This window comes from Lichtheimia ornata (genome assembly GCF_029851405.1).
Source record: "Lichtheimia ornata isolate CBS 291.66 chromosome Unknown scaffold00051, whole genome shotgun sequence".
Classification (NCBI taxonomy): Eukaryota; Fungi; Mucoromycota; class Mucoromycetes; order Mucorales; family Lichtheimiaceae; genus Lichtheimia; species Lichtheimia ornata.
In genome coordinates this window covers 54,610-80,343 of record NW_026695371.1, presented here as the reverse complement: position 1 = coordinate 80,343, position 25,734 = coordinate 54,610, and the positions used below count along the sequence as shown (strand labels likewise).

At 43.7% G+C, this 25,734-nt stretch overlaps 8 protein-coding genes across 8 annotated transcripts; 4 read left to right on the top strand and 4 right to left on the bottom strand.

Moving 5' to 3' along the window:
• Positions 1-1,387: 1,387 nt before the first annotated feature.
• On the top strand, positions 1,388-1,881 carry O0I10_009081 (uncharacterized protein; the record flags this gene model as incomplete). The annotated part of the gene is made up of 4 exons (XM_058489078.1): positions 1,388-1,429; positions 1,482-1,549; positions 1,605-1,689; positions 1,750-1,881. The coding sequence occupies 4 exons, from the start codon at positions 1,388-1,390 to the stop codon at positions 1,879-1,881; spliced, it is 327 nt and encodes a 108-aa protein (XP_058340126.1).
• Positions 1,882-5,731: 3,850 nt separating this feature from the next.
• Positions 5,732-6,274, bottom strand: O0I10_009080 (uncharacterized protein; the record flags this gene model as incomplete). Its single annotated transcript, XM_058489077.1, has 4 exons — positions 5,732-5,821; positions 5,886-5,948; positions 6,017-6,075; positions 6,208-6,274. The coding sequence occupies 4 exons, from the start codon at positions 6,272-6,274 to the stop codon at positions 5,732-5,734; spliced, it is 279 nt and encodes a 92-aa protein (XP_058340125.1).
• Positions 6,275-7,164: 890 nt separating this feature from the next.
• O0I10_009079 (uncharacterized protein) lies at positions 7,165-7,855 on the bottom strand (the record flags this gene model as incomplete). The annotated part of the gene is made up of 2 exons (XM_058489076.1): positions 7,165-7,449; positions 7,514-7,855. 2 exons carry the CDS (start codon positions 7,853-7,855, stop codon positions 7,165-7,167), a joined length of 627 nt encoding a protein of 208 aa, XP_058340124.1.
• A 547-nt stretch (positions 7,856-8,402) lies between these two features.
• Positions 8,403-9,774, top strand: O0I10_009078 (uncharacterized protein; the record flags this gene model as incomplete). The annotated part of the gene is made up of 3 exons (XM_058489075.1): positions 8,403-8,610; positions 8,676-8,735; positions 8,789-9,774. 3 exons carry the CDS (start codon positions 8,403-8,405, stop codon positions 9,772-9,774), a joined length of 1,254 nt encoding a protein of 417 aa, XP_058340123.1.
• A 256-nt stretch (positions 9,775-10,030) lies between these two features.
• O0I10_009077 (uncharacterized protein) lies at positions 10,031-12,153 on the bottom strand (the record flags this gene model as incomplete). Its single annotated transcript, XM_058489074.1, has 8 exons — positions 10,031-10,180; positions 10,238-10,460; positions 10,524-10,814; positions 10,867-10,940; positions 11,002-11,093; positions 11,155-11,786; positions 11,858-11,900; positions 11,967-12,153. The coding sequence occupies 8 exons, from the start codon at positions 12,151-12,153 to the stop codon at positions 10,031-10,033; spliced, it is 1,692 nt and encodes a 563-aa protein (XP_058340122.1).
• Positions 12,154-15,057: 2,904 nt separating this feature from the next.
• On the top strand, positions 15,058-16,918 carry O0I10_009076 (uncharacterized protein; the record flags this gene model as incomplete). Its single annotated transcript, XM_058489073.1, has 6 exons — positions 15,058-15,112; positions 15,200-15,642; positions 15,725-15,785; positions 15,853-15,932; positions 15,997-16,533; positions 16,604-16,918. 6 exons carry the CDS (start codon positions 15,058-15,060, stop codon positions 16,916-16,918), a joined length of 1,491 nt encoding a protein of 496 aa, XP_058340121.1.
• Positions 16,919-17,508: 590 nt separating this feature from the next.
• On the top strand, positions 17,509-19,779 carry O0I10_009075 (23S rRNA (uracil-5-)-methyltransferase RumA; the record flags this gene model as incomplete). The annotated part of the gene is made up of 10 exons (XM_058489072.1): positions 17,509-17,536; positions 17,589-17,788; positions 17,855-18,078; positions 18,145-18,276; positions 18,335-18,551; positions 18,609-18,705; positions 18,769-19,242; positions 19,303-19,405; positions 19,460-19,567; positions 19,644-19,779. 10 exons carry the CDS (start codon positions 17,509-17,511, stop codon positions 19,777-19,779), a joined length of 1,719 nt encoding a protein of 572 aa, XP_058340120.1.
• Positions 19,780-19,866: 87 nt separating this feature from the next.
• Positions 19,867-24,157, bottom strand: O0I10_009074 (uncharacterized protein; the record flags this gene model as incomplete). Its single annotated transcript, XM_058489071.1, has 11 exons — positions 19,867-20,472; positions 20,534-20,623; positions 20,695-21,196; positions 21,264-21,381; positions 21,459-21,639; positions 21,700-23,018; positions 23,077-23,126; positions 23,188-23,239; positions 23,301-23,481; positions 23,548-24,060; positions 24,110-24,157. 11 exons carry the CDS (start codon positions 24,155-24,157, stop codon positions 19,867-19,869), a joined length of 3,660 nt encoding a protein of 1,219 aa, XP_058340119.1.
• Positions 24,158-25,734: the final 1,577 nt, after the last annotated feature.

Sequence of the window (25,734 nt, the reverse complement as noted above, 5' to 3'; positions counted from 1 at the left end):
TCATTTCCCACCTCATGAAAAGAAATCCTCAAGGGAAAGAACGAGCCTATCACGAGAAGAGCGTGTTGGTTCAACACGTTCACGAGCTGTTGCAAATCCCCTTTTACCTCAACACGATGACCATGCTCTTCCAAAAATCCATCGTCATCCACCCATCAACTCAAACGCAGGCCTATAGAGCCCTGGACGCGTTCCAAGAAGCTTTTCCAGCACACTTGGGTAGTGCAGAGCGACGCAGCGACCACTTGATACAGGCTGGGACTTGAACCCAAAGAGATGATGATGATGCCTTGCATTTTCCATATACACAAAGACCCGTTGTTGTTGGTTACTTGAAACCGAAAACCATGGTGTAGTACAGTTGAGCCGAAACAGAACGCCAAACTAGCCAACGTCTTGAAACCAAACTTGCCCCCCTATATAAGCTAACACGTCAATGGAACCAGTTCGGCTGCAACATTGGGCTCCGAATGTACCTGTTGACACCAAGCATAGAGTGGGAATAGCAACGAACAAGAGAAAGCAGCGATGTCGCCATGGCAACAACCGGACACGCTCACTCCCTGATAATGCATGTTCAGGATGGCGGAGTAGTAAAGAAGGTGACGTTGCTTACGTGCTTTGCTATAGCAACCGCGTCTCCGCAGCCAAGGCAACTGTTGATCTTAACCAAGACCAATTCTGCTTCGCCTGATCAAGACTGTTCAAGACCGCTCAAGGCTGTTCAAGACGATTGTCACCGTTGACCACTCGTGGGAGGTTTAGGTAAGTAAGTTGGAGTGAAAGATCGTTGCAACTACGTTGTTTCACTTGGTTGCATTGGCTTGCAATAGCGTACAGCAGCACCGACTCCTCTTTACTTGCAAGCCCATATGCACACGTACACGACCATTCAGGCAATGCATTCAAGGTTTGTGTTATAAAGAAGCTCTTATTGGCTTGTGGAAAGCAGCTTGGATTCATTTAGTTGGGTACATTTGTAGACAAGAAGTATCCAAGCGGATTGGGTTAATGTTGTGGCCATGGTGAACTTGTTTTTCGTTGTCAAGCTTGGTGCCTACAGGTACATTCAAAGAGCTCAATGTTGCAGCAGAACGTGTTGCATTAACCCTTTAAGCTTGTGTAGCTCTACATTTCTTTTCGCCCATCTTACCGTCATCTCACTCGTTCTTGGTCTGACCTGGAGCTGGTATGAAGAAGCTCGACGCAAACTGGAGTATGTCAGCAGGCCGTGTTGGCATATGAAGTTGGTCAGGATGGATTTCTCAGCGACTTGACGAATTGCCTGCTTCGTGACAACAGCCTCCCTTGATTCTTCTTCTTTACACAACCAAATCTTGGGACGTGGTCGTGAGAATTCATCTTTGTCCTTTGAACTAATCCGAGTATGCTTCCGAGTGTTATCTTAATCTCTGTGATAAGGCATCAGGTAAGTGTTGGGTGGAGCAATTGTATTCCACATGGTGATATTATTGGATTAGCTACAAGATTGTTTCTTGACAATGATTACTGCCAATGCACTTGCTGTCACTATCAGTGGATTAGGTAGGTAAAACAATGCGTGCGGGATGCCTGAAGTATATGGCTGATGATGTAATTGCTAGGATGTTGAAACCAAAGCTACCCAAAGGCTTGCCCATTGCAGAACAAAGACTTGATACATCTTACATTGACGTGCCTATCAAAGAGGTATGCTGTCGGTAACAATTGTTATTGTTTAAAATCTCACACAGCTTGCATTATCCTCAGAAGCACCAGTATCGTTATCATCCTAGCATTGTTTGGAAGAATCCTCCTGGCGAATCACAACATGAACAATTCTTAACCTGGTGGAGAAGCGGATCAAGTCGGCAGTCAAGACATGTTCCAAGTTGCCTTTGATATGAGATATAGTCCATGCTATTATACATTACTAGTCATCCGGCTCCCTAATGCATCGGAATAAATGATATTATTTGATTGAGCAGCGTATCTTGTTGAACTGTTTTATTCCCTGCCTCGACACCTTTCCACAAACGCACGTTTTCTTGGAAAGAAAAAATATGGTGCATTTCATCTATAAGCGTCACAAACTTACATTTTGCAAAATAATTCGTAAACTGCCAGCTAATAGCCCATTCCTCCCACACCTTTGTTGCCCAATCCAATGCATGTGAACGATCGTCCTGCTCCAGCCCAGCATGCCCATCATTCAACTTTCTTGATCCGGGCTGACCTGATAGTAGTAAGGCAATGGCTGTTGTTGGATCATCATTATCATGTAAAGTGTAAAATGGCACACACCCTTTTGCTATACGTGAGGATCATTTCTTTTATTTACGTGAACCTATTGTCTATCATGAGGGTGATGACGATGGGTGAGTTGTGTGTTTTGGGTGCATGTGTGTATGGGGGGGGAGGGTAATTGAATGGCCTCAGTGTAATAGCAGTAGGGGGTTTAAACTTGGGGGACAGCAGCTTCACGACTTGAGACAACGCTTCTCTTCTTTTTCTCCCACCTTTCCTTATTCCATTCACGACATCTCGATCAAGGTAATGTATTATAAGAGTGCTCTTGCTGGCTGTGAGGTGTTAATGTAGTTCTGAACATGCATTGTCAGGGAGCGAGTGTGTCCAAGTGCTGAGGAATGAGCGTGGTTGGTGGTTGGTGGTTGCCATGGTGATATCGTTGCTTCCTCTTGTTCGTTGCTATTTCCGCTCTACGCTTGGTGTCAACAGGTACATTCGGAGCCCAATGTTGCAGCCGAACTGGTTCCATTGACGTGTTAGCTTATATAGGGGGCAAGTTTGGTTTCAAGACGTTGGCTGGTTTGGCGTTCTGTTTCGGCTCAACTGTACTACACCATGGTTTTCGGTTTCCAGTAACCAACAACAACGGGTCTTTGTGTATATGGAAAATGCAAGGCATCATCATCATCTCTTTGGGTTCAAGTCCCAGCCTGTATCAAGTGGTCGCTGCGTCGCTCTGCACTACCCAAGTGTGCTGGAAAAGCTTCTTGGAACGCGTCCAGGGCTCTATAGGCCTGCGTTTGAGTTGATGGGTCGATGACGATGGATTTTTGGAAGAGCATGGTCATCGTGTTGAGGTAAAAGGGGATTTGCAACAGCTCGTGAACGTGTTGAACCAACACGCTCTTCTCGTGATAGGCTCGTTCTTTCCCTTGAGGATTTCTTTTCATGAGGTGGGAAATGATTGGAAGGATTGGGGATCATTCTTTCTTTGGAGAGGATGAATGAGAACAACTATGAGCCTGGACTCTACGTAGGTGATGTCCTTCCTTGCCATGGATCGAACTGGCCTTGCGTGATTCGTGCAGTGCTTTCTCAAGAACAAGGGATCGCCCGATGTTGCTCGTATGGTGGTGATTTGGTTTGTGAATTCCTTCTGATTTGGTTTCTTCCTTGGAGAGGATCGCCTAGCGGTATACCAAATCGTCATCATTCCGGTACCAGATGGTCTAACTTGCCTGCTTTCTTATTTGTAGAGACGACAATGACGATTACGATGATCACCCCATCTACAACAATGGCAATGATGACGACAACGAGATTCAAAAGGAAGCCTGCAAGATCCCATTCTTTTCAACTTGTGTGTTTTTGGATGTTGGTGTGACGGATGAGATTGACGACTGGTGACGAGTACGAGTACGAATACGAATGATGACGGAGGACGACTACAACGATGATAGTGGCAATGTACAGTACATAGCAAGATAGCTGGATAAAATAAAGCATTGTTTATTTATTACACGCTTGTTGGAGGTTGCTAGCTTGTGGATTACATACTATTGCTTCGAAGATGGAATAATAAAGGTGGTCCGGTTAAGAAGTACATGACTTTTGTGATACAATAAGGAGGAGTGGAAAGTGAGATGAGCTTGGGAAGAGAAAAAGTGAAGAGATCCCTCCATTGAGTTTCAGGATGATGGGCGACCCATTCAATATGTATACGTATCTTTTTACATATACAAATTGGTTTATGCAGCTCGACTTTCTCCTACATGCAAATGTGATGCATACCTTGACATGCCTTCATTATTGGATGCTGTTTACTTACGTACCTTCACAAAAGGCAATCATCATCATCATCATTGGTGCCATGGTTGACATGTGCTTCTCTGCTTCTCGTTTTAGACACATGTCTTCATATCTCCTTCTTTCTGTTGCTGCTTCTTTCACTTATATATTGGCTATCCACATTGCACTGCTGTCCCGTCAAGTACAGTAGGCATCATCATCTCTTCTTCTCTCTTATCCTTTCCCTGCTTCATAGCATCTAACACGCTTCACATTCTCTTCCTCCATATCCTCTTTTACAGTGAGCACCACATGAATGAAAAGCACATGGTAATGTTGTGTATTAGAATGAACATGTATAATCTACCCATCGTATTTGGAATTACTGTCACTTGGATACTGATATCATGCCACTCTAAAACCGATAGCACAGCTTATAACGCACATTGGCTAGAAAGTACTACAGCTCATGCAAGTATGGGAATATGAAATCACGTGCTGCTTATGGCTGGAAAACGGCTGCGTGAAAGGGGAGCACAAAATGGTCGGGGTATGCTATGTTGAGCTTTCTCCTTGTTCTCAACCGCCTTGTTCTCCAATTGCCTTGCTCCCAAACGCCTTTTCCCAAACGCCTTGTTTCCAATCGGTTTGTCATGGATCGCTCTTACCTGGAAGCTGCGTCTTGGACCGAATGGAGCTACGATGGTTACAAGGAGTTTAGACGACGAGATGCGCCGCCTGGTTTCGGAATAGGTGGCAAGCGGGGGACACTCTTTGCTCTTTGATCATCCTATAGAAAAATCCAGCTATCCTGTAAATTGTTGTGTTTGTTATACAATCTTTGAAATGTACATACCACACACGCTTGAAGTATCGATCGCCTCGTAAATGTTATCCCAATCGGCCTTGAAAGCAGCTGTGTGATAGGAAGCATGTGAGTATAAATCAAAAAGTACGTGCATTCAAAGATGGATAATCATACCTTAATATGGTGCCTTTTCAACAGCTGACAAAACAAACGCTGGTGGTGGCAGCTAGCCTTGGGATGTACTCTTGTCACCTACAAAGGAGTCCCAAATTTCCCATTAGGTTGAGGTTGCCTTTTGCCAACAAATGATAGGTACACCTACCACAAAGGGTCCATCGATGAACGAACATTCAAAAGTCATTAGGCACCAATAATCAATGAGGTGAGCTACATAGAAGATGAATGCATGAGTAACCTCATTTTGGGGATCACATAATAAATACTATCCTTGAGACTTACCAAAGGTCATTGATGATGATGTGAATACAAGTAGAAAGAAAGGGCGTATGATGGTGTTGGTGACAACAGCCTTGTTTATACAGTATGCGAGTGGGCGTAGGATTGTTGTCATGATGAATCGAACTGATAAAGTGGTCAACCATCCTGGAGTACTGAGTCGAAGTGATAAATCCACCTGCACTTGAGAGGTGATGATTTGTAGATGACATAGGTAGGTCCGAGGACGTCCTCCCAACAACGATCCTCCAAATACACTGCACTAATGATACAAAACCACATATGAAAGGTAAAATGTGAGCTTGTATGCTGGTGAATCATATTGCATGTGTACTTACTGTTCATAATCGCACCTATCCCCATGCTAGTACATAAGGTCTTCGACATACGCTTGTGAGCCGTCATCGTTGGTGCGCAGCAGCCATTTGGATTCGTTGACATCCTTTCAAACTAGCTGCAGAAACGTGCCTTTGCGCTTGGATCCAGCATACATGAATCGGTTTCTCCGCTGGTGGTACTGGCGCTTGACGTATGCTCCTCCTATACAAAAATCCAGCTATCCTGTAAGTTGTTGTGTTTTTATACATCTTTGAAATTCACATACTACACGCGCTTGTAGAATTGCCTCGTATATCTTTTCACAATTGGGTTGATCCTTGGAAACAATCTAAACATGTGAGAGAAGACGTGTAAGCATAACCAAAGTGTATGCATTCAAAGATAGATGATCATTACCTTGATGTTGAATTTTGAAGCTGCTGTCAAAAAACACTTGTTCCAGGTAGCGTTGATTTCTGATCGAGGACTTGAATGGATGATTATGTCAAGAGTCAAAATCGAAACGTGCTAGGCTGGGCGTGGCGGGAATACTTTAGAGAGGATACGATTAGCATGGTCGAAAGAGCTAATGGCAATATACAATGTACCTTCCAAATGGCGTAGATCAGTGTTCGTTGCTGCATTGCTGGTTGCATGCCGCGAATTGTTTGGCATTTTGGGTATGGGAAGACGTGAGGAAGTAAAGACAAGTAAAGGGGAGGAGGTAGCAATAAGCGGGGCTGTTTGACACCATGCCAACAATGCTCCATGTCAATTTCAGCCTCAGCTATGGAATGCATTACGGCCACTCATCCAGACTTTGCAAAGGCGTCAAGGTTGAGTAGGCACCTTTATGAAAAAGAAAGATGAGTATGCGATCCATTAGAAAAGGTGGTTAGGATTTACCTCGTCGTTACAAGAATCAAAACGACACAATGACGACCATCATAATGAAAGTAGAATAACAATGAAAGCTTACGAACAATGACCACAAATCAGATCGAATCCAATGAGTTGCAAAATGGCTATCAGTGATACTTACTAAGGATTCTTTTCTTGTGTCAGCAATCAAAGAGTGAGATGAGGGAAAAAAGAAAGTGATGGTGAATGGGCGACAACATCCTTTGTTTATATGTGCATGATGGTGGGCGTGGGTATTTCCGTGATCACAAAGAAGAGATAAATGACTTGTTGAGGGATGATGCATTGTTGTTTATCAAAGAGCCTAGGCTTGATGATGATTATCAGGCTGCATGAATCGACAGCTATCATAACCAAATTAGGGCAGTAGCAAACATCGCTCGGAACGCCATCGTGGTATATTGGAACTCATCTGAAGGGCTATATCCCCATGCCCATACAAAGAACAAAATTGCGATTTTGATGCTATAGGCAGCCATCATCCATAGATCAGCAGCGATGTAGTAAGAAAAGGCGGAAAAGTTTATAGAGGAGAGGGGTAAAAGAAAGGATGGATGGAGATTTTGATCTATATTGGTGTGTATACAATCTATAGGAAGGATTCTAAATACAAGTTGTTGCTGTTGCTGTTGTCTAGTACGCCTTTAATCATCTTCGAGGCCATCCGACTTGCCACCAAACACGCCCTTTCTGTAATGTTCACGTTGCTTTCTCAGCCAAGATCGATAATCAGCGACGGATTGGATCTTTTCACCATAATAATCAGGGACGGGATTACGAATAGAGTTGAGACGTGCATCAGCTCGGTTAGCCTTGATACGTTCAAAGAAAGCCTTGTCACGAGCATCCATAGCGGGAGCAATCTTTCCATTCATTGCCTTGAAAAGACCGTTGCCAATGATAGGACCCACCATGAAACCACCCACACCCTAATAGAGAATAGAGTTAATATGCATGTTCCCCCATTGATGATGATGACAATGATATACTTACAGCACCCACAGTAGCCAAGGCAGATGCCATCACGGGATCCATACCAAAGAACGTCGTAAATGGATCAATTTCCAACTGGGAAAAGTATGCAATAGAACCAATGGTGGGTGCAATGGCACTAGGAACGCAGGCCACCATTTCGTACATGCGACGCTTTTTGCGAAGGTTGAAGTAATCGTTCCAAGAAGGGATCGCGGTTGTGGTTTCCTCTTGTTGTTGTTGTTGTTGTGTCTTTTCGGTTTCTGTGGATTCAGCGGTTGTGCTAGTGAATCGAGCACCAGCGATCTTGGTGGATGGGTTGGTGGTTGCTAGACGACGCAATGGTAGCGAGGCGAGTGACATGTTTGACAGTGTGGAAAAGGAACAACAAAAAAAGAAAGAGCGAAACAGGGCAAAAGTAGTTTAACCTGTCGGGATTCAACGCAGGGTGCTGGTTAGCTTTTCTTTCTCCAATAGACCTGTTGCACCACATACACACCTACCTACCCACACATACTCTCTCTCACACACACACACACACGCACATATACACACATACCACCCTTCGTAACCGCTGCGCACTCACAACAGAGGAGAAGATACAACACACTTTTATGAATACCACCTCCGTTACATAACTCTCATTCTGACATTGGAGGGTCACTCGTTGTATGTCGGCTGTCATTGGCAGCTCTCTGCTTGAATACTTCACTCTTTTATTTTACCAATCGCACCTTCTCTCTCTTTCTCTCTTTCTTTGCGACAATCTCTACAACCACATTCTTCTATAACGATTAACAACAACACGCTCTATTCCCAGTGAAAGGCAACAACCAACAAAAAGTACATAGCCAACTATCCTTCACCACACCCCACCCCTTAAAGAAAGCGAGCACGATACACATTTACAATGCCTGCTGGTGGTACGACCCTGCGGTCGACCGCAGACTATCACGAGACATCAAGGTCATCATCTGGTCGCCACCACCACCATCATCAACATCAACATCATCGCTTGTCAGGATCATCCTCCTATGTCTTTGCACCTAGCTGGATGCTACGTAATGGGAAGAAACCACCAAACAATGACCAACTCGCTTTTACTTCATTCGCTGGAGGTACTATTATTATCATCCTACTTGATCCTATGATTCCTTCGACTCATTCGAACCTTCTTTTATAGGCAACAATGCACCACAAACGTCATTTTCTTCTCGTAAATCAGATTACTCTCGACCCACAGGTAATACCCTATCCTCATTATATACTATACAGCATCCTAATATCTTCTACTAGTATCGACATTACGTTCATCCAATTCATCGCCTTATCCATCATCTTGGGAGGAGGAAGAGAACAACAACGATAAGCCTGATGCCAGTGAATTCCCTACCCTCACATCAGATGATACAATCAACAAACGCAACGAAGGACGATCAGCATGGAGCAATCCACATTTGATCAAGGAAAAAGTATTATCACCAACACGAATCGACCAAGTTAGTCAATTGGATATGGGTCCATCCCCTGAAGACATTGAATTTGAAAGGCTCAAGGCATTGGTACCAAAGCAACGCACGGCAACAAGAAAGATTGGCAATCGGTTATCCTCTGCGAGTCCATCACCCTCGTCTTCTTCATCCTCATCTCATCACCATCATCATCATCGCAGCAGTCATCCTCATCCTCCTCATCAACAACATTCTCAACCGCATCCTCATCATCGTACATCCAAAAGCAGCTCCACCCATATACGTGCTACCAACACCACCAGCAGCCATAGAGCACCTTTTATGAAAAAGGATCACCCTGCCATTGTCAAAATCTCGACTTCCACTCATGCTACCACCACCACCATCACCACCAAACGTGTCTCCAGTGATAGTGGTACCAGCACTAGTAGCAGCAGCACTAGCAGCACTAGCAGCAGCAGTGGTATGCAACATGATATGGCTCAACAAGATCCATTGCCAACAGCACCACCACGATCATCATCATCCACCACCACCACCACAGCAAGAACACCACCGACACCACCAACCACTTCAACAACAACCACAACACCAGGACACTTGTGGGTCGATGAACGAGAAAAGCAACATTTCTTGTCATGGTTGTATACTTGGACATGTCAACCTGGGATTGAATGGAGAAAGGATGCGCATGCATTACATCATCATGGTGAGTATTCGTATTTTGGTCCTCTCGGTACAAAGAGTGATGCAAGCTTGTTCTACCAAGGAAATATTCTCGTGCATTCTCCATGGTACAATTACTCCTGACGCCTTGAAAGAGGGGGTTTGCTTTATATATACATATCTTTTCCTTCTCTCTCTCTTTTTATTATATCATCTTTTGTTATTTGTCAAATATCTTTTGTGCTTTTTTTCTTTCTTTTCCCTCTCCCCTCGCTCTCTCTATTTCTTTCTTAGTGAACACCCACATAAAAAAATGGATAATACAGACACTAGGAACGTCCCATCATCCTAGGATGAAGGCTGTTCATCTTTATAAACTATATCATTTTTTTGGTCCATGCTAGTACTTTTTGATGTATGCACGATAGGTAAGCTTGAGCTTGTTTACTTTGGAATCGATTTGGTCCAATTGGGCTTCCAATTCTTCTCGTCGTCGTCGAGCGAGTGCACTCACGCCACTCAATGGAATCTTGCTATATTCAACGAGGAGCTGGAAGATGATTTAGTTTTTGTCATGTGGATGGCTATCGTTGTCATGGCAACCTACAATATCTTTTTCTCGAAGTAGTTTACGTAATACAATGTCCAAGTCGGCTGGTGATTGAATGTTATCATGCGAGTGCTGTTGTTGTTCATGCTGGTGTGAATGATGATGATTATGGTGATGATGATGATGATGATGCGGTGCTGTCATGGGTGGAGAGGGAGGTGTTTCTATGCGCTGTTGCTTTTGCTGTTGTTCATGTTGCTCGGCAAGACATTCAATAGGACTATATAGAATCGATGAATAAATGATCTAATAATGCGTTTTACACATCCCCCCACCATTATACCTCGCTTTGAGTGTGGTGCTATACCTTGCAGCAATATCCTTGTATACGGTTACATCTTCACTAAAAATGCCCATTCGCAAAAATTGCTCCATGGTAGCCTTCAACATACGCACTTGATCTTGGCTATGCCGTAATTGCTGTTGCAAAGTGCTGCTACTACTACTATCGTGGCTGCGATGATGATGCGTTGATGATGCCATTTCTTCCTTTTGTCGTAGCAGCTGCTCATCAAATTGTTGGCGTTGTTCTTCCATGGTGCTTTGGAGCTGTTGATTGTCATCAAACAATTGTCTACATGACCCTAGGTGAATAATGACACCTATCAATGGGTTCATTGACTCACTGTACTTGTTCTCGTGCCTCATTCAATTGGTCCGTTGTGGATGATAAATCATCTTGCAATCGCTCATTGTTGATCTACATGCATGACGATGTTTGTTGATATCACTCTTCTCGTGTACAGTTGCAGCTTACATACCCTTTCAGACTCAAACTTTTCTTTCCACATGTCCTTTTCATGGGTGATCTCATCCACCGTTTGACTTAAGAATTCAATGTCCTTGTTACAAGCTATGATGTGGGATGAAGATTTAGCCATGATCATCATCATGCGTCGCTCAGCATAGGTTACCTTCTTTTTGTCGTTGTAGGGCACTGACAACAGCTCTTTCTTTTTCCACTTGCATCATCCAATACTGAATTTTTGCCTCGTATTCATTATTGCTATGATCATCAATATCACTTTGTTGTGATGACTTTGGTACTACAGGCTGTTGTTGTTGTTTAAAAGATGCTGGTAATGGCGGCGAAGCTGGTAATTTCGATGTACGTAAGGCGGATGAACGAGGACTTGTGGGTAATGATGCCACGCGTGGTTGTTGTAAATCATCCATGTTGGATTGTAAATTGTCAAGTGACATGGCAGGACGTACTACCATGGATCGGGGTCTGGCAGGACGTGATGCTGTGGGTGGTGAGCGACGGCTTGTGGTGGTGGTGGTGGTAGCTGTGCTGGTGCCGCTATCTTCAGACATGCGACCCCTGCGTGGTTTTGCTGCGTTGTTATTCATCGGCTGCAGATTTTGAGCAACATTGCCCGATCCAGCAACAACAGATGGCTGAGTCGTCGTTTTGGTTAAGGTTGCTGTTGTTGTTGCTACTTGCTGCTGCTTTTCGGTATTATTGCCTCTTTCATTATTATCTTCTCCATCATCGTCAGGTGGTACACTGACCGATGACAACCGCCGATTTGACAACAGTGAACTAATCCATCATCCTATTGTTGAGTATACCTAATACCATGGTGATGAGGAATAATAGAAACACATACATACCTCCCTGCAGGCTGCTTGTTTTTTGCCTTGGCATCTAATACTTCTGAAAGCGTGTGGGTTATCCATTACTGGTCATGAGGCGGGGGGTTATAAACAAAAAGATGCTTACCAACAGGGCTGGATGAACGTCGTGGAGTAGTATTATCATTAGGTAGGGAACGATGACGATGTTGTTGTTGTTGAATAGTAGAACGTGGTGGTGGTGGATGAGTTGTTGTTGTTGCATTGGATGATTTACGAGCAATCTTTTTCAAATGCCAAAACTTTTGACTGGATGATTTTACAGTAGATGCCATTATGAATTGTGCGTGTGTGAAAAAAGAAGACAAAGGGATGAAGGGAGGAGAACTAAAGTGCGTGCGCGTGATATATGTGATATGTATGTGTGGTGTGTGAAAAAAGGAGAGGGGGAAGATGCGGGGGAAGAAAAAAAAGAAGAAATCAAGCGAGAGAGAAAGAGAGAGCAGAGTAAAAAGAAAGGAACGGGGTAGGATTGGCCCAAAGATGATGCTCATTTTATACATCCGTTTTTTCAAAGAGGGGATGTTAGTAGGAGAAGCAAAGAGTGAATAGAGAGAGAAGGGGCCATCATCGCCATCTAAGCCAGCAGCAGCAGCAGCAGCAGCAGAAACTATTTTTTGTGTGTGAGCCCGAACAAAATGCTACATCTAGGGATCCTTTGCAAGGTACACATCACATTGACATGTACGCATCCACCATTCACCCATGATCGGTTACGCTCTCTTTCTTCTTTTTCGCGTATCACTTTTTTGCATTATACCATGTCCATGTTACACCATGCAGGCTCGATTGCACACATGATAATGTGGTCTGATAGGATGATACAAAGACTCCAATCCTTAAGTTGTAATGATGATTGTAATCACAACTCTTTAATGTGCACTGTACTGGGTCTGTGTATCAATATGCATGCGTGTGATGGTTGGCTTTTTACCCACACCGCATGATAATGCTAATGAGGAAGATCCTCTTTATTTGGTTTTGGGGTCTACACCACGCCGATATTGAAATCTCGATATACATTCATAGATAGTAAAAGAGTCGATCCATCTTGTGGGCGTGTCAAAAAAGAACAAGGGGAGAAAAGCATATTATCACATTTAGGAGAGTGAGAGTAGTAAAAAGCAGCGATGACAGGTAAAGCTTGTTTTGACATCAAGTTGGCAGAGAGAAGATTATGACGATTTGTTTAGCTTTTGTACTACTCACAAGCTGCAAGCGTTGATGACAAGTGGTATTTTGGCAGTTGTTGCTTACGCTACGATCGAGAAACATGAGCACGTTAAAAGAGAGAGCGTGTGCGTGTGTGTGTGTGCACAGCTCCTTGTAGTAGCAGGGTCAGGGGTAAGCTTATCAAGGGGAGAGGATGAATGAGCAGCAGCAGCAGTAGGGGTTGGGGATGAATAGGAGAAAACAAAGCCAATGTTGTAGCTGCGTGTGCTGAAGCGCTCTCTTTAATGACGCGGTGTTTGTGTGCATAAGTCAAATATTGATCCAATGCCCCTAAGCACAATGACGGTACTGGTGATTTCGTGTTCAGCGAGGGATAATTGCGGAAAAAGAGAACAATGACCTTTGTTAGGGCCACTTTATGCACAGACATTTTACAATCAAGTATATTAAGTGCACATGCGAATACACAAAGACACCTGTAATTGCCCAACAACGACATTCTTTGTTGTTTATGGATACTGTACGGATCATCTCCACAATCAATACTGCAAGGGGCGATTTGTGAGAACAGCAAAAAGAAAAAAAAACAACTGAGCCGGCGATCATTCCACAGCCAGTCGCAGGGTGCTGCTGCTGCTGCCTATCAAAAAATATTTGTACATGCATAAATCAACTAAACGCCCTCCAACCGCGCACGCTGCAGCTGCTGCATGGAAAACCCTGTCAATTCCAAACACCACTTACTAGCGGCTGCAGTAGTAAATGTACTACCTTTTTGAAGACTTTAACTTGTTCTCTTGGAGCTTAGCTTAGGATCAGCTTCATACTTGAGCATGAAAGGGGGGATATTGCGTTTAGAAATGAACGCTTTTTTGGGTCCGTCAGGCTTGCTGGTAACAACACAAGGGCATTGAAAGTCAACGCATCGCCTCTTTATACTATCTACAGCTGTCGGGATCTCGCCCTAGAAGAAGGTTGATCATCCTTTCATCACACAAGAGCGATCCGGTATTACCTTAACACCTTCGCTGATACACATCCATTACCCGAATTAGTAGTCTTTGGTTGTAGGTCGAATGTGAACCATATCATTACGCCCCTTTCATCCTTGTCCCGATAATCAGAAAAATGTCACCAGGTATCCAAGTTTACTGAAGGGGATCCAACAATGACTATTTCCTTCGTGTTCATGATGCAACAAGCTGGTAAACTTTAAGCAAAATTGGGGATGGAGGTCATGTCGACCAATTTTCAGACACCTTGATGAAAAAAGAAAACGAAGAAATGGATGAACAATTCGCATGTGTGAGATCCCATGTATGATGACAGCAAAATGCAGTTGGTCGGTGTGAGAAGTGGTGGGTCATTGGATACGAAGGATGGCACAATATTATGCAAGCGTGTGTTACGATATCAAGTGATGATGATCTTGTAAGCGGTGAATGGGTTGTGTGAAACAATGAAAGCGCGCTAGTAGAATTCTATAAATCAAAATAGCGCCTGTACGCTATTATGCTGCTTTCATTATAGAAGCAAGATAAGCGGAGGGTGGGGGGGATGAAAGGAAGAAGATCTCGGCAATGTCAGCATTATTGTCGGCGATTGGATAACCTTTAGCATGCCATATCTCGGCTTGAGCACGACACCAGATGCAAGATCCAAAGTCGTGTATTCGCAGTCTAAACTTGTTGTATACGTGTCAATGATGAGTCGACAACGAATAACATGTGATCGATGTATGTGTGTGTGTGTGTGTGTCCCATCTCACTAAGCCTATACGTGGTACCCCACCCATTCGTTTACAAAAGGTAAAGCGTGCATGGTATTGTGAAGGTAATGAGTGAAAAAGGCTCTGTGTAACTGGCCCATTTGTAACAACCTCTCTAATTCCCACCCATTCTTCGGTGTCGGATTCATGCACCATATAAAGAAACAAGGTTTATGTGTGAAGATGTCCTCTTCTTCTTCTTCTTCTTTTACTACTACCACTCGTCTTTTTTTTCAAAATGGCTTCTCAAGACATCCAGACCATTCGTCTCACCACTGGCAAGGAACTCAAAGGTAAACAAGATGAGAGAGGGCAACACACCACAAAGCATAAAAGTAAAAGCAACCCATTTTATTAACACCGATCGTCGTCGTATGTAGTTCACACCTATCTCTTTATCAACAACGAGTTTGTCCCTGGTCATGGTCCCCTCATTGAAACCATCAACCCTGCCACCGAGGAAGTCATTTGTGCTGTGCATTCAGCTGATGAGCAAGACGTCGATGCTGCTGTGAAATCGGCCGACAAGTGCTTCAACGAGACCTGGCGCAAGGTGGCTCCTGCTGAGCGTGCTCTCTTGATCAACAAGCTTGCCGACTTGATGGAACGTGACAAGGATGAGCTTGCTGCTTTGGATGCTCTTGATAACGGTAAAGCATTCACTGTTGCACGTGATTGTGATATCACCGATTCGATTGCTTGCTATCGCTACTTTGCTGGTTGGGCTGACAAGATCCACGGCAAGACCATTGATACTACCTTTGACAAGTGGTGCTATACACGTCATGAACCTCTTGGTGTCGTTGGTGCTGTTATCCCCTGGGTAAGTAGGAGGAGGAGGAGGTTGTACATGTGTGTGTGTGATACCGTGGGATGATCAAAAGACTGAAGAAGGGCCTTTATAGAACTATCCTATCATGATGGGTGCATGGAAATTCGCTCCTGCTCTTGCTGCTGGCAACTGCAGTAAGTAGGGATTTGTGCGTGTGGGTGTGTAGGATGATGACGAAGGATTGACGTGGCTCTTTTATAGTTGTTATGAAGACATCTGAAATCACTCCTCTTTCTGCATACAAGTTTGCTGACCTCGTCAAGGAAGCTGGCTTCCCTGCTGTAAGTGATGATAAAAGGACAACACATGGCATATGGGATACTGATGATCAAGGTTTATACGTAGGGTGTCGTCAACATCATTACTGGTTATGGTCATACAGCTGGTGCTGCTTTGGCCAATCACAAGCTTGTGGGCAAGATGGCCTTCACTGGATCTACTTTGACTGGCCGTAAGATTATGGAATCCTCGTCGCACAGCAACCTCAAGAAATTGCAACTCGAACTTGGTGGCAAGTCCGCTCAAATCGTGTGTGCTGATGCTGATCTCGAGAACGCTGCTATTCAAGCTCACGGTGGTATCTTCAACAACCATGGCCAGAGCTGCAATGCTGGTTCCCGTATCCTTGTGGATGAAAAGGTACATGACAAGTTCCTTGAATTGTTCTTGAAGCACACCAAGGATATTGTGGTTGGCGATCCCTTTGCAGAGGATACATTCCAAGGTCCCCAAATCAACAAGGCCCAATTTGACAAGATCATGAATTACATCGAGATTGGTCAAAAGGAAGGTGCTACTCTTTATTATGGTGGAAAGCGTCATGGTGATAAGGGTTACTACATCCAACCAACCATCTTTACCGACTGCAAGAACGACATGCGTGTACGTATATGAAATACGATATCCTTACCTCATTTTTATTGTATGCTAATCCATTCTTTCGTCGAAAAAGATAAGTCGTGAGGAAATCTTCGGCCCTGTCGTCGTCATTATCAAATTCAAGACCGTTGAGGAAGCTCTTGAAATTGCCAACGACTCTGATTATGGTCTTGCAGGTGGTGTTTATACCACTAATCTCGATACAGCCATCAAGGTATCCAATGAGCTCAAGGCTGGTACTGTTTGGGTCAACTGCTTCGATGTCTTTGATCAAAGCACTCCCTTCGGTGGTTACAAGCAATCTGGTTTTGGCAAGGAATTGGGCAAGTATGCTCTTCAAGAATACACCCAAGTCAAGGTGGTGAAGATCTTGCGTACTCAATTGTAATTTTACATCATAATCCTTGACAATCTCCTCCCCATCTCCAAATACCACACTTGTGTATCCACATTATTGCTCGTTTGTATTCCAATACTGCAAAAAAGAAAAATGAAATTGTACATTTGACACTGTAATAACGCTTGCTTGATGCTGATTGTTCGTGTACGCCTGAGGTACCATCCCCTCCCCAACAACCATCTACTGTAGCCTCTTTGTCAGCATAAGGTATCCACGCCCCATCAACATGGGATGTTGTCCTCTATCATTTTATATCGCACATCCCCCTATTTGATTGCTCACAATGCCAAATGTCCAAGTTTATGTGAATTAGAGCTGCTCTATGGATAGGCTATCCTACTTTCTTTGCCCTGGGCCTCATTGTGATGTTCGACTCTTGTAAAAACACCGCCTAACCGCCATTGTTTGATGAACAACTTAATCGATCCAGGAGAAATTAGCTTCACTTTGAGTACCAAGGTTGTTGTAGTGGCGTGTGTAATGTAATGCGTTTCTCGTACCTGTGTAGAAGATTTCCATTTTGAGCATATAAAGAATGCCGACCTGTCAGTCATGTGAGATTTCTTCCCTTCATGTCAATGTTGAGCCGAATACGGTCTCTCGCAAGTGAGTTTTACTCTCATTCTTCCAAACTACAATCGCTCATACCTTTAAAAAGCAACGGCTCTTCGACACATGGCGGCTGTAACGACTGAAGACACAGCAGCAGCAGCAGCACCTGGAACGACATTGCATCGAGTCAAAGTGCTCAATCTTCCCTCCCACGAATCGGCAGCAATCAAAAAGTTTTTTCGTAACCAAGGCATCGACCGATACAAGAAAGCGCCCAACTGGAGATATGCCTATTTGACATTCGAGGTGAGTTGCTGCTACCGTCAAAAGGTAGTGTATAAGGTTCTTATCTTATGTATGTATGTGGATAAGGCTGAAGGTCCTGCCAAAGAAGCCATGCAGAAGCTGGAGGGCGTTGAATTTAAAAAGAGAGCCTTGACGACCGAATACTCGACCATCAACAAAGAAGTGTATCGTGCACGTTTCCAAGCAAAGACGGCCAAGGAGAATGCACCATCATCAACATCAACGACAGCGGACAATGACACTCGATCACCTGCAGAACGCCTCGCTGATCAAGTCACACCCCTTCACAAGTAACGTCCCCTCACCATAGCTAGCGAAATGATGGATCCATCATTGATCCGATACTTCTTTTTTAGGATACCTTATGATGAACAACTGGCTAAGAAACATCAATCGGGTATACGCCATCTCGCCAAGCTTAAACGTCAACTAAGCCGACTTCCCGATCTGAATGATACCAGCCGAGCGCAACTTGCATGGGCATTCCAGTAAGTGCTAGTTATCTTATGTGGATGGATCACAAGGGTTAATCGAATGTTATAAAAGGGAGGGATTGCCTATAGAGATATTGGATCCCATTGCATCGCCTATCACTCGTGGTTATCGGACAAAGTGCGAATTCACCATTGGCAAGAATCCTGACAGCGAGACCACAGTGGGTTTTCTTTTGGGACTTTATCGCCATGGCATCACATCCGTTCACAGCCCTGAAGATTGCTTACATGTACCTGATATATCCAAACGCATTGCCAAAGCGATGGAGGTAAGAGGTTACGGGTGTTTGTGAGGATCAAAAGTTGACTTACCCTGTTGGTGCTAGAACTATGTCAAATCATCCGAGTACAATGTATATGATCGTGCAGAGAAAAAGGGCGTATGGAGATCATTGATGGTGAAAACTCAAAGAACAGGCGACAGTATGTGTGTGATTCTATATGTCTTTGTGTCGCATACAACTCATCCCAATGTAATCCTGGTAGTTTTGATTCTTGTGCAAATGAAGACATCCGACATGACCGAGGAACAAGTAGCTCAAGAGAAGAAAAGGTTGACAGAGTATTGGAGCAGCTACAAGGATCGAAAGGGAGATGAGCAAATCAATGTGACCACGTTGCTGCTGCAAACATGGAATGGTGAATCGAATGGTATCACTGATAAGGGCACCACTGAGATCCTTTTGGGAGATGGCTATGTGTACGAAGAATTACTTGGTTGTCGATTCCGTCTTTCAAGTAGCGCCTTTTTCCAAGTCAACACGCCAGCGACCGAATTGCTTTACACAAAATGTGCCGAGTGGTGTAATATCAGCAAGAGCAAAAAGACAACGCTATTGGATTTATGTTGCGGTACAGGGACCATTGGCATCACCATGGCAAGGACAGTGGATCGCGTGATTGGAATTGAGATGATATCGGAGGCTATTGTGGATGCCCAAGTCAATGCAGAAATGAATCGTAAGGATAAAGAATCATCATTATACGTCATTATAGCTGACATGGATACATCCCTATTAGACGTGACCAATGTACAGTATCACGCAAGCAAGGTTGAGGAGAGAATTGATGTCGTGGCTAATGAAAAGAACGAAGAAGTGGTTGCCGTCCTCGATCCACCAAGGTAGGAACCACAAGCATACACGCATATAGATCCAGACACTAATGAGAAGAAAAGGAGTGGCGTACATAGCACAGTGATACGAGCAGTACGAGAATCATCAGAGATCCGCAAAGTTATATTCATTAGCTGCGACGCAAATCAAGCAATGCAAAACTTTATTAGGTAAGGGATGATACACTATCAAAGGAAGCAAAAGAAGGATCCTCAATGCTCATAAATCACCCACTTTTTCTTGCAGCTTATGTCGTCCAACATCAAACCGGTTTAAGGGGTTACCATTTCGACCAACACGTGCAGTATCCATCGATCTCTTTCCACATACCGATCATTGTGAATTGATGGTGGAATTTGAACGTATCAAGGAGGAATCATAGCATATAAGGACTAGTAGAGTGTTGTTTATACATTGTTTACAAAGATTAAAAAAGGAAGATTGTACATTAATACAAAAGGATATGTAGTTAATCGGCCGTGGTGGTGGATTGGGATGAAGCTGTTACTGATACGATGCTACAACGAGGATCATCGTAACATGATTCCACTGCTCGTAATTTGATTTCAACAAGTTCAGCAACACGATCCAAGGGTGGCACATGGGTACTTGTTGTTGGATGGCATTGAGGTGGTCTAGTAATGGGGGCATTTGGCAAAAAGGGGCAGTGATCCAAATCGGCTGCAAACCAGTAATCTTGACTTGTCAATTGTGTCAACGTGGCGATCATGCGTGTAACAGCACGGAATTTCCCAAAATTGACAAGTGGTTCTTCCATTCCGTCATGGCCATGTTGATCGCGTGAAAGGATGGTAGAATTACCATCCATATGGAAAACCAGGTCCTTGAGCACGAGCGGGAAAAATGGTACAGCTGGGGCTTGAACATCAGCAAGAGCTTGTCGATAGTGGCCCATGTTGTTGGAGACATCCACATATTGCTGCAATGTTTGGAATGCTGTGAGATCACGACTTGAAAGCATAGCCCACGTGTTATGTAATCTTTGAATCGTTTGGCTTTGTAAAGCAAGGATAATGTTCATGGCAGTATGAAAATTGTTCCATTCGATACATAGCTACATATCAAAAGCAGTGAATACCAATAACAATGTCCATGCGAGCTATGTTTGTATTTACCTTTGCTACTTGGATCAGTTTTCGAAGAATGGTACGTTGCTGCTTTGGCATTTTTGGAGAACACACTTCATGCAGTATCCAATGATGTAGCTAAAGTACATTCATCATACATGGGTTAGTTTGTATGCCACACTATACTTATTCATGTATGTAATACTTGCCATATTTGCTCTGATAGTGAGGATGCGAGTGTAGCTGTCTGTAGCTGAGAGTGGTTCACCTCGTCTCATGGTACGCCAATGGCCTCTCATGTATTCGTATGCATTGATGGATTTGAAAATGTGAAAATCAGCCAACGTCAAGTATTGTGCCACTTGTTTGGCTTCAAGGCATGATAGCACCGAAAGCGTTGATGATAAAGCAACAATCCCACCACCACCACCGCCTAGTGTTGTTGAAGACATGTTACGTGATGGCATCAAGAGAGGTGTCGACATGGCGGAGCTGTCAAGTGATCTTCGGTGATACAACAGAGGAGACCTGCCTTGATCCCGTGCGATCTGCATGGACAATGCGTCACGAATACCGCCCAACTCTTTTTGCAATTCAGGTCGCTTTTCTTCACTGCTTGTCAAGAACGCATACAGCTTCCTCAACAACAAACGGTCATTCTTGAAATCGTCGTATTGGAACTTCACCCATCGCTCCATCACATTCAGTAACCTGGTACCCACAAATGGTAAGATGCCATTGTCGTGTCAAGTTGATTGCTATTCCCATTGTTGCTTACTTGATTTGAATACATGACTGAACAGTGCTATTGAAACGCTTGGCCAATTGATCCAGCAAGTCCACCGATGATATAAAAGACGCATGGCTTTGAAGGTATGTATCAATGTAATCAAAGTCTAATAGAAGTATCATCATCAACATCAGTGATTCATAGTGCCCATTAGGATCCACACACACACACACCCCACTTTACCTTGTACACCATCATCAGCCAGCTTTTCAGTCAACTTGTTACATGTCCCTGCTACAACCACGCACTTGCATCGTGATCTTGTTTCAAGTATCATTGTCACATGGCCATTCTCTTCGATGTAAGTGTAATCATCCTTGTTGGATAATAACGAGATATCCTCCTCAACCATCGATCGTTGTGTCTGATCAAGAGAATCAATTCTTAGTACACGGTACGAAGCAGAGGGAAAGCTACTTTTTACCATGGGCCTTTCTGTGGATGATTGCTGCAACATGGATGGAATGGGTGCTCGATGATGGTTGTTACTACTACTGCTTGACTTGATGGCTCGCATACTATGCAACATCCATTGCTTTGACAAGACCGATGACAAGTTACCGATCCCAATGGTGCCCACTGAATGATAATTAGGCACATGTTGCGGTTGTGGCGAGTTGTTATCGGCAAGTAGCATGGCTTTCGACAATAAGGTGGATCGCAATGGATGGTGATGTCCTGTGGTGGTAGTCGTAGCCTTGTCAGAGATACTTTCATTGTTGTTGTTGTTATTGGAATCATAAATGGATGCATGGCGATATTCTTCTTCATGTTGTTGTACCATATCAGCATTATCGACTCGATGTTGTTGCTTGGAATCTGAAACACCTTGGGATGATAAACAGCGAAGACTTGAGTCTGATGAATAAGAGGAGCGGGCAGAGAAATAGGAGGAGGATGTGGTGGATAATGCATCTTTTGATCGAGCTGAAGAGGCTTCAGTTGTATCTTCTATACCTTGAGGAGGTGAAGTAGTAGTGGTATCCACATGAAGGGGTGATATGGGTCCATAGGTGCTTGATAAAAAGACCTCATCCTGCTCATTTTTGGAATGGATCTCTTCCCAGAATTTGCTCGTGTTGAGACCGAGGGATGTGGTTGGCGTGAAAAGAAGAGGTATGCCACTTCCTGATAATCGTCGGCTGTTGATAAGGCGGCATTGATTCGTATCATCACCATCATCATCGCCATCAAGAAAACATGCTGATCTGGCACTCGCTGTGGTCGTGGTATCACTGCTACTGATTTGTGACCACCTTTTGCTGTTATAATGGCGGTGGTGGTGGTGGTGGCTGCTATTGCGAGAGGATGTTATTGGTTGCTGTTGTTGTGCTTCTCGTATCTTTTGGTCTTGTTTTGTAATAATGGTAACGGGACGAATAATAGCTGATCCAAAAAGCATTCGAATGGCACGCATGGCACTTGTTTTTGTGGATGATGATCGTTGCTGTTTGGTTGCCATGCTAGAAGAAGGCGTTGCACTTTTACTGGTAGACCATGTGGAGATTGAATCGTTTTCATCAAAGGATGCGCTTCCAACACTGTGAATCAATCGAGGGACACTATCACAGTCACTTGATGTGGTCGTGGGCTCTGAAAAAGAAAGCGATGATATGCTAGATCGTGGTGGAATGGGTGGTGGTGATGGTGATCGATGATGTTGTTTCAAATCACGTGAAAAAGAGGCGTTGGCATGGCTGCTTCGAAACGAGGAAGAAATGCTACGCATGAATCGAAATCCCACTATCGGGGTTTATCAGATTTACTTTGTGGTTGATAAAATAGACCATCATCAACTGACCTGTGCCTGTGGACCGTTTTTGTTGTTGCTGGGATACGTGCTTTGTTGTGCTACAAAGATTAAATGAGTGCTTCGGTTGCTCTTGGGCTTGCATGATTGTGTCACACATACCATGTATAGGACTCATGTGACATGGAATGTCGATTTGGATTATAATGGACAGCTAAAAGAGGCATGCTTTAGTACATGCATTCTCTCCTTTTAAATAATCGGGGTCCTTTTACCTTTGGTATCCATGGCTCGGTCATTATTACTTTTTCTAAAGTTAGGTGAGGATGCTGAATTGTAAAGTGTTTTCACCCTTGGAGTAAGGGGTGAAACTGGCGGTGGTGGTGGTGGTGATGACATTCCAAGCAATGCGTCCACGAGTTGCTCGACACGTGCAATTAACGATGCATGGATCGCCTATACAAAAGGATCATGTGAGTGGATGCCGTTATCATAAACGTGGTCATTATTTATACCACTTACGCTAACATCGGTATCGTGGTATTCATCCATGCAATCAAGTTGCATGATAAGTTGCTGGAGAAGAAGGAGAACGTCATAGGATATACGTTGTACACGCTCAATATCGGCATCAAGAGTATACAAGGCGGGAGTAGTAGTGGATGTTTGTTGCTGAGAAGAAAAAGGAGGAAAAGGAGAAGAATGTGCAGCAGCAGCACTGGTGGTGGTGGTGGCTGCCTTTCGAGTGACTGTACGTGAAAGTGCTGCCCTGCTTTTGACCGTGGAGGTGATACGTCGGCGGAGCTTGCTTGTAGAAGGAGATGAAGGGGTATCCTGATGTTGCTGCTTGTCTGCTGATATGAGAGCATTCGTTGCAAGTGATAATACGGATGATGCATTACCAAGAGCCGAAAGTAATGTATCATCCTTGTGGTGTTCGCTGCTGTTGTTGTATGAGGATGATGGTGTATTGTTGATCGCATGCGGCACAAGTGTCAAAATCGTCGATAAAGCGCTTGCAAATTCTTTCCAAACCTGTACATACTTTAAGCATTTTTCTTTTCTTGTCAATCAAATCGTTTACCTTGCTAGTTATCAGTGTTTTGGTGTGTTCGTATGGCATGGCATGCATTTTGTGTAGTGTATCAAGCAAACGATCGCATTGTTCCGATCGCATTACTACACTCATCGTTGTTGTTAAAGAAAAAAGCAGTAATCAATGATGCAGTTGAGTGATAATAAAGTGTGAAAGAAGAAGCTGAAGGGAAAAAAGTGCATGTGAAGGGGAGCTTATGTCAAGGTTTGCCAACATTCTATCATCAGGTGCATTGCACAGCACATTGTACAGGCTAATATCATGCGATTCAAGAAACTAGGGCATATGAACAACTTGCAAGCACATACATGTATACACCGCCTCTCCCAATCATAAAAGGGTAAAAACTCCTAATTCATCCCTTTTGAGGTTGACTCTCCTCCCCATTGACTTTTTTTATCCATGACAAGCTCACCACATCCAATCCCTCCTTTTTTATGACTTTGCTGTTTTCTCCATTCTGACACTTTTCAAAATCTACTTTGGGCGGGTTATAAGGAGATAGGTTGGAAGGCATAAGCCATCTAGGAAATAGCGCTGCTATGATTGGATGTGGCCAACTAATTATTATACACAGCAGCAGAGATACAATAAAGGTGATGGGAGCACCAGCAAAAGGAAACATGTATTCGAGCACGCGATTCCATGTACCATAAATGAAGCTTTAGCGATTTCATAAACTTGACCCAACCCATAAATCAAATGCATAATGCTTCGCTGTTTCTACTACACCATCAACCATTGCTACAACACCTACTTGTCGGCTGCTTGTGCCATCTACGCCTATTGACAACAAAAGCCAATTGATCACCATTGCCATCTCAAAATAGAAGACCATCATCGTTTTCCTTCTTTATTCCCTGCATGGAAATCATCATCACTCCTACTACTATGCAAAGCTAGGATCAACAACGATTGAATCTTATGACCCATACCACAGCAAGATGATTGCTATAGCATGAAACTACCCACGGTATACCAAATGTATATGAAGCGCCTATCCAAATTGGCACTGTTTGACAGAAAAGCAAAAGGGGCGTGTATGGCTAATTATGTAAGGTGTCCCTTCGGGTCATGTGACCCTCGTTTTGGGGTAGTAGTAAACGTCCAACACAATAACTTGTCCAACAAGGCCATCGTTGGTCTCTCTATCTCTTCAATTGAGAGCATGCCATTGTCTTAACTAAGCAAAGATATACCATGCGGAGATAGGCTTTATTGACAGTGGTCCATTTTTCAATAGTGAGATCATATGAGCAGCGTCTGTGCCAACATACATCCGCCCTGAACTTTACCCGATTTGGATGATGGATGAGTATATACAACCTGTTACTTTGTTTCATTATACATGTATCCAACATAGAATGGCTTTTTTTACGCTTTGCCAAATAACGGAGAAAGTAGGTGTCATTTGTTTTTGATGGTCTTGCGGGGCAAAAAAAGTGATCTACGCCACGCTGAGCTCTTTCAAATCGGCCAATCACCTGCGAGGCTGATGCATATAGCACCATTCTATTTGTGGTTCTCGATAGTGTGAACGGATGAGCGGAAAAATGGCCAGTGTGACAATGGCCGATACGTTTAAAGAGGCATCAAATTGGCTATCAGCTGAA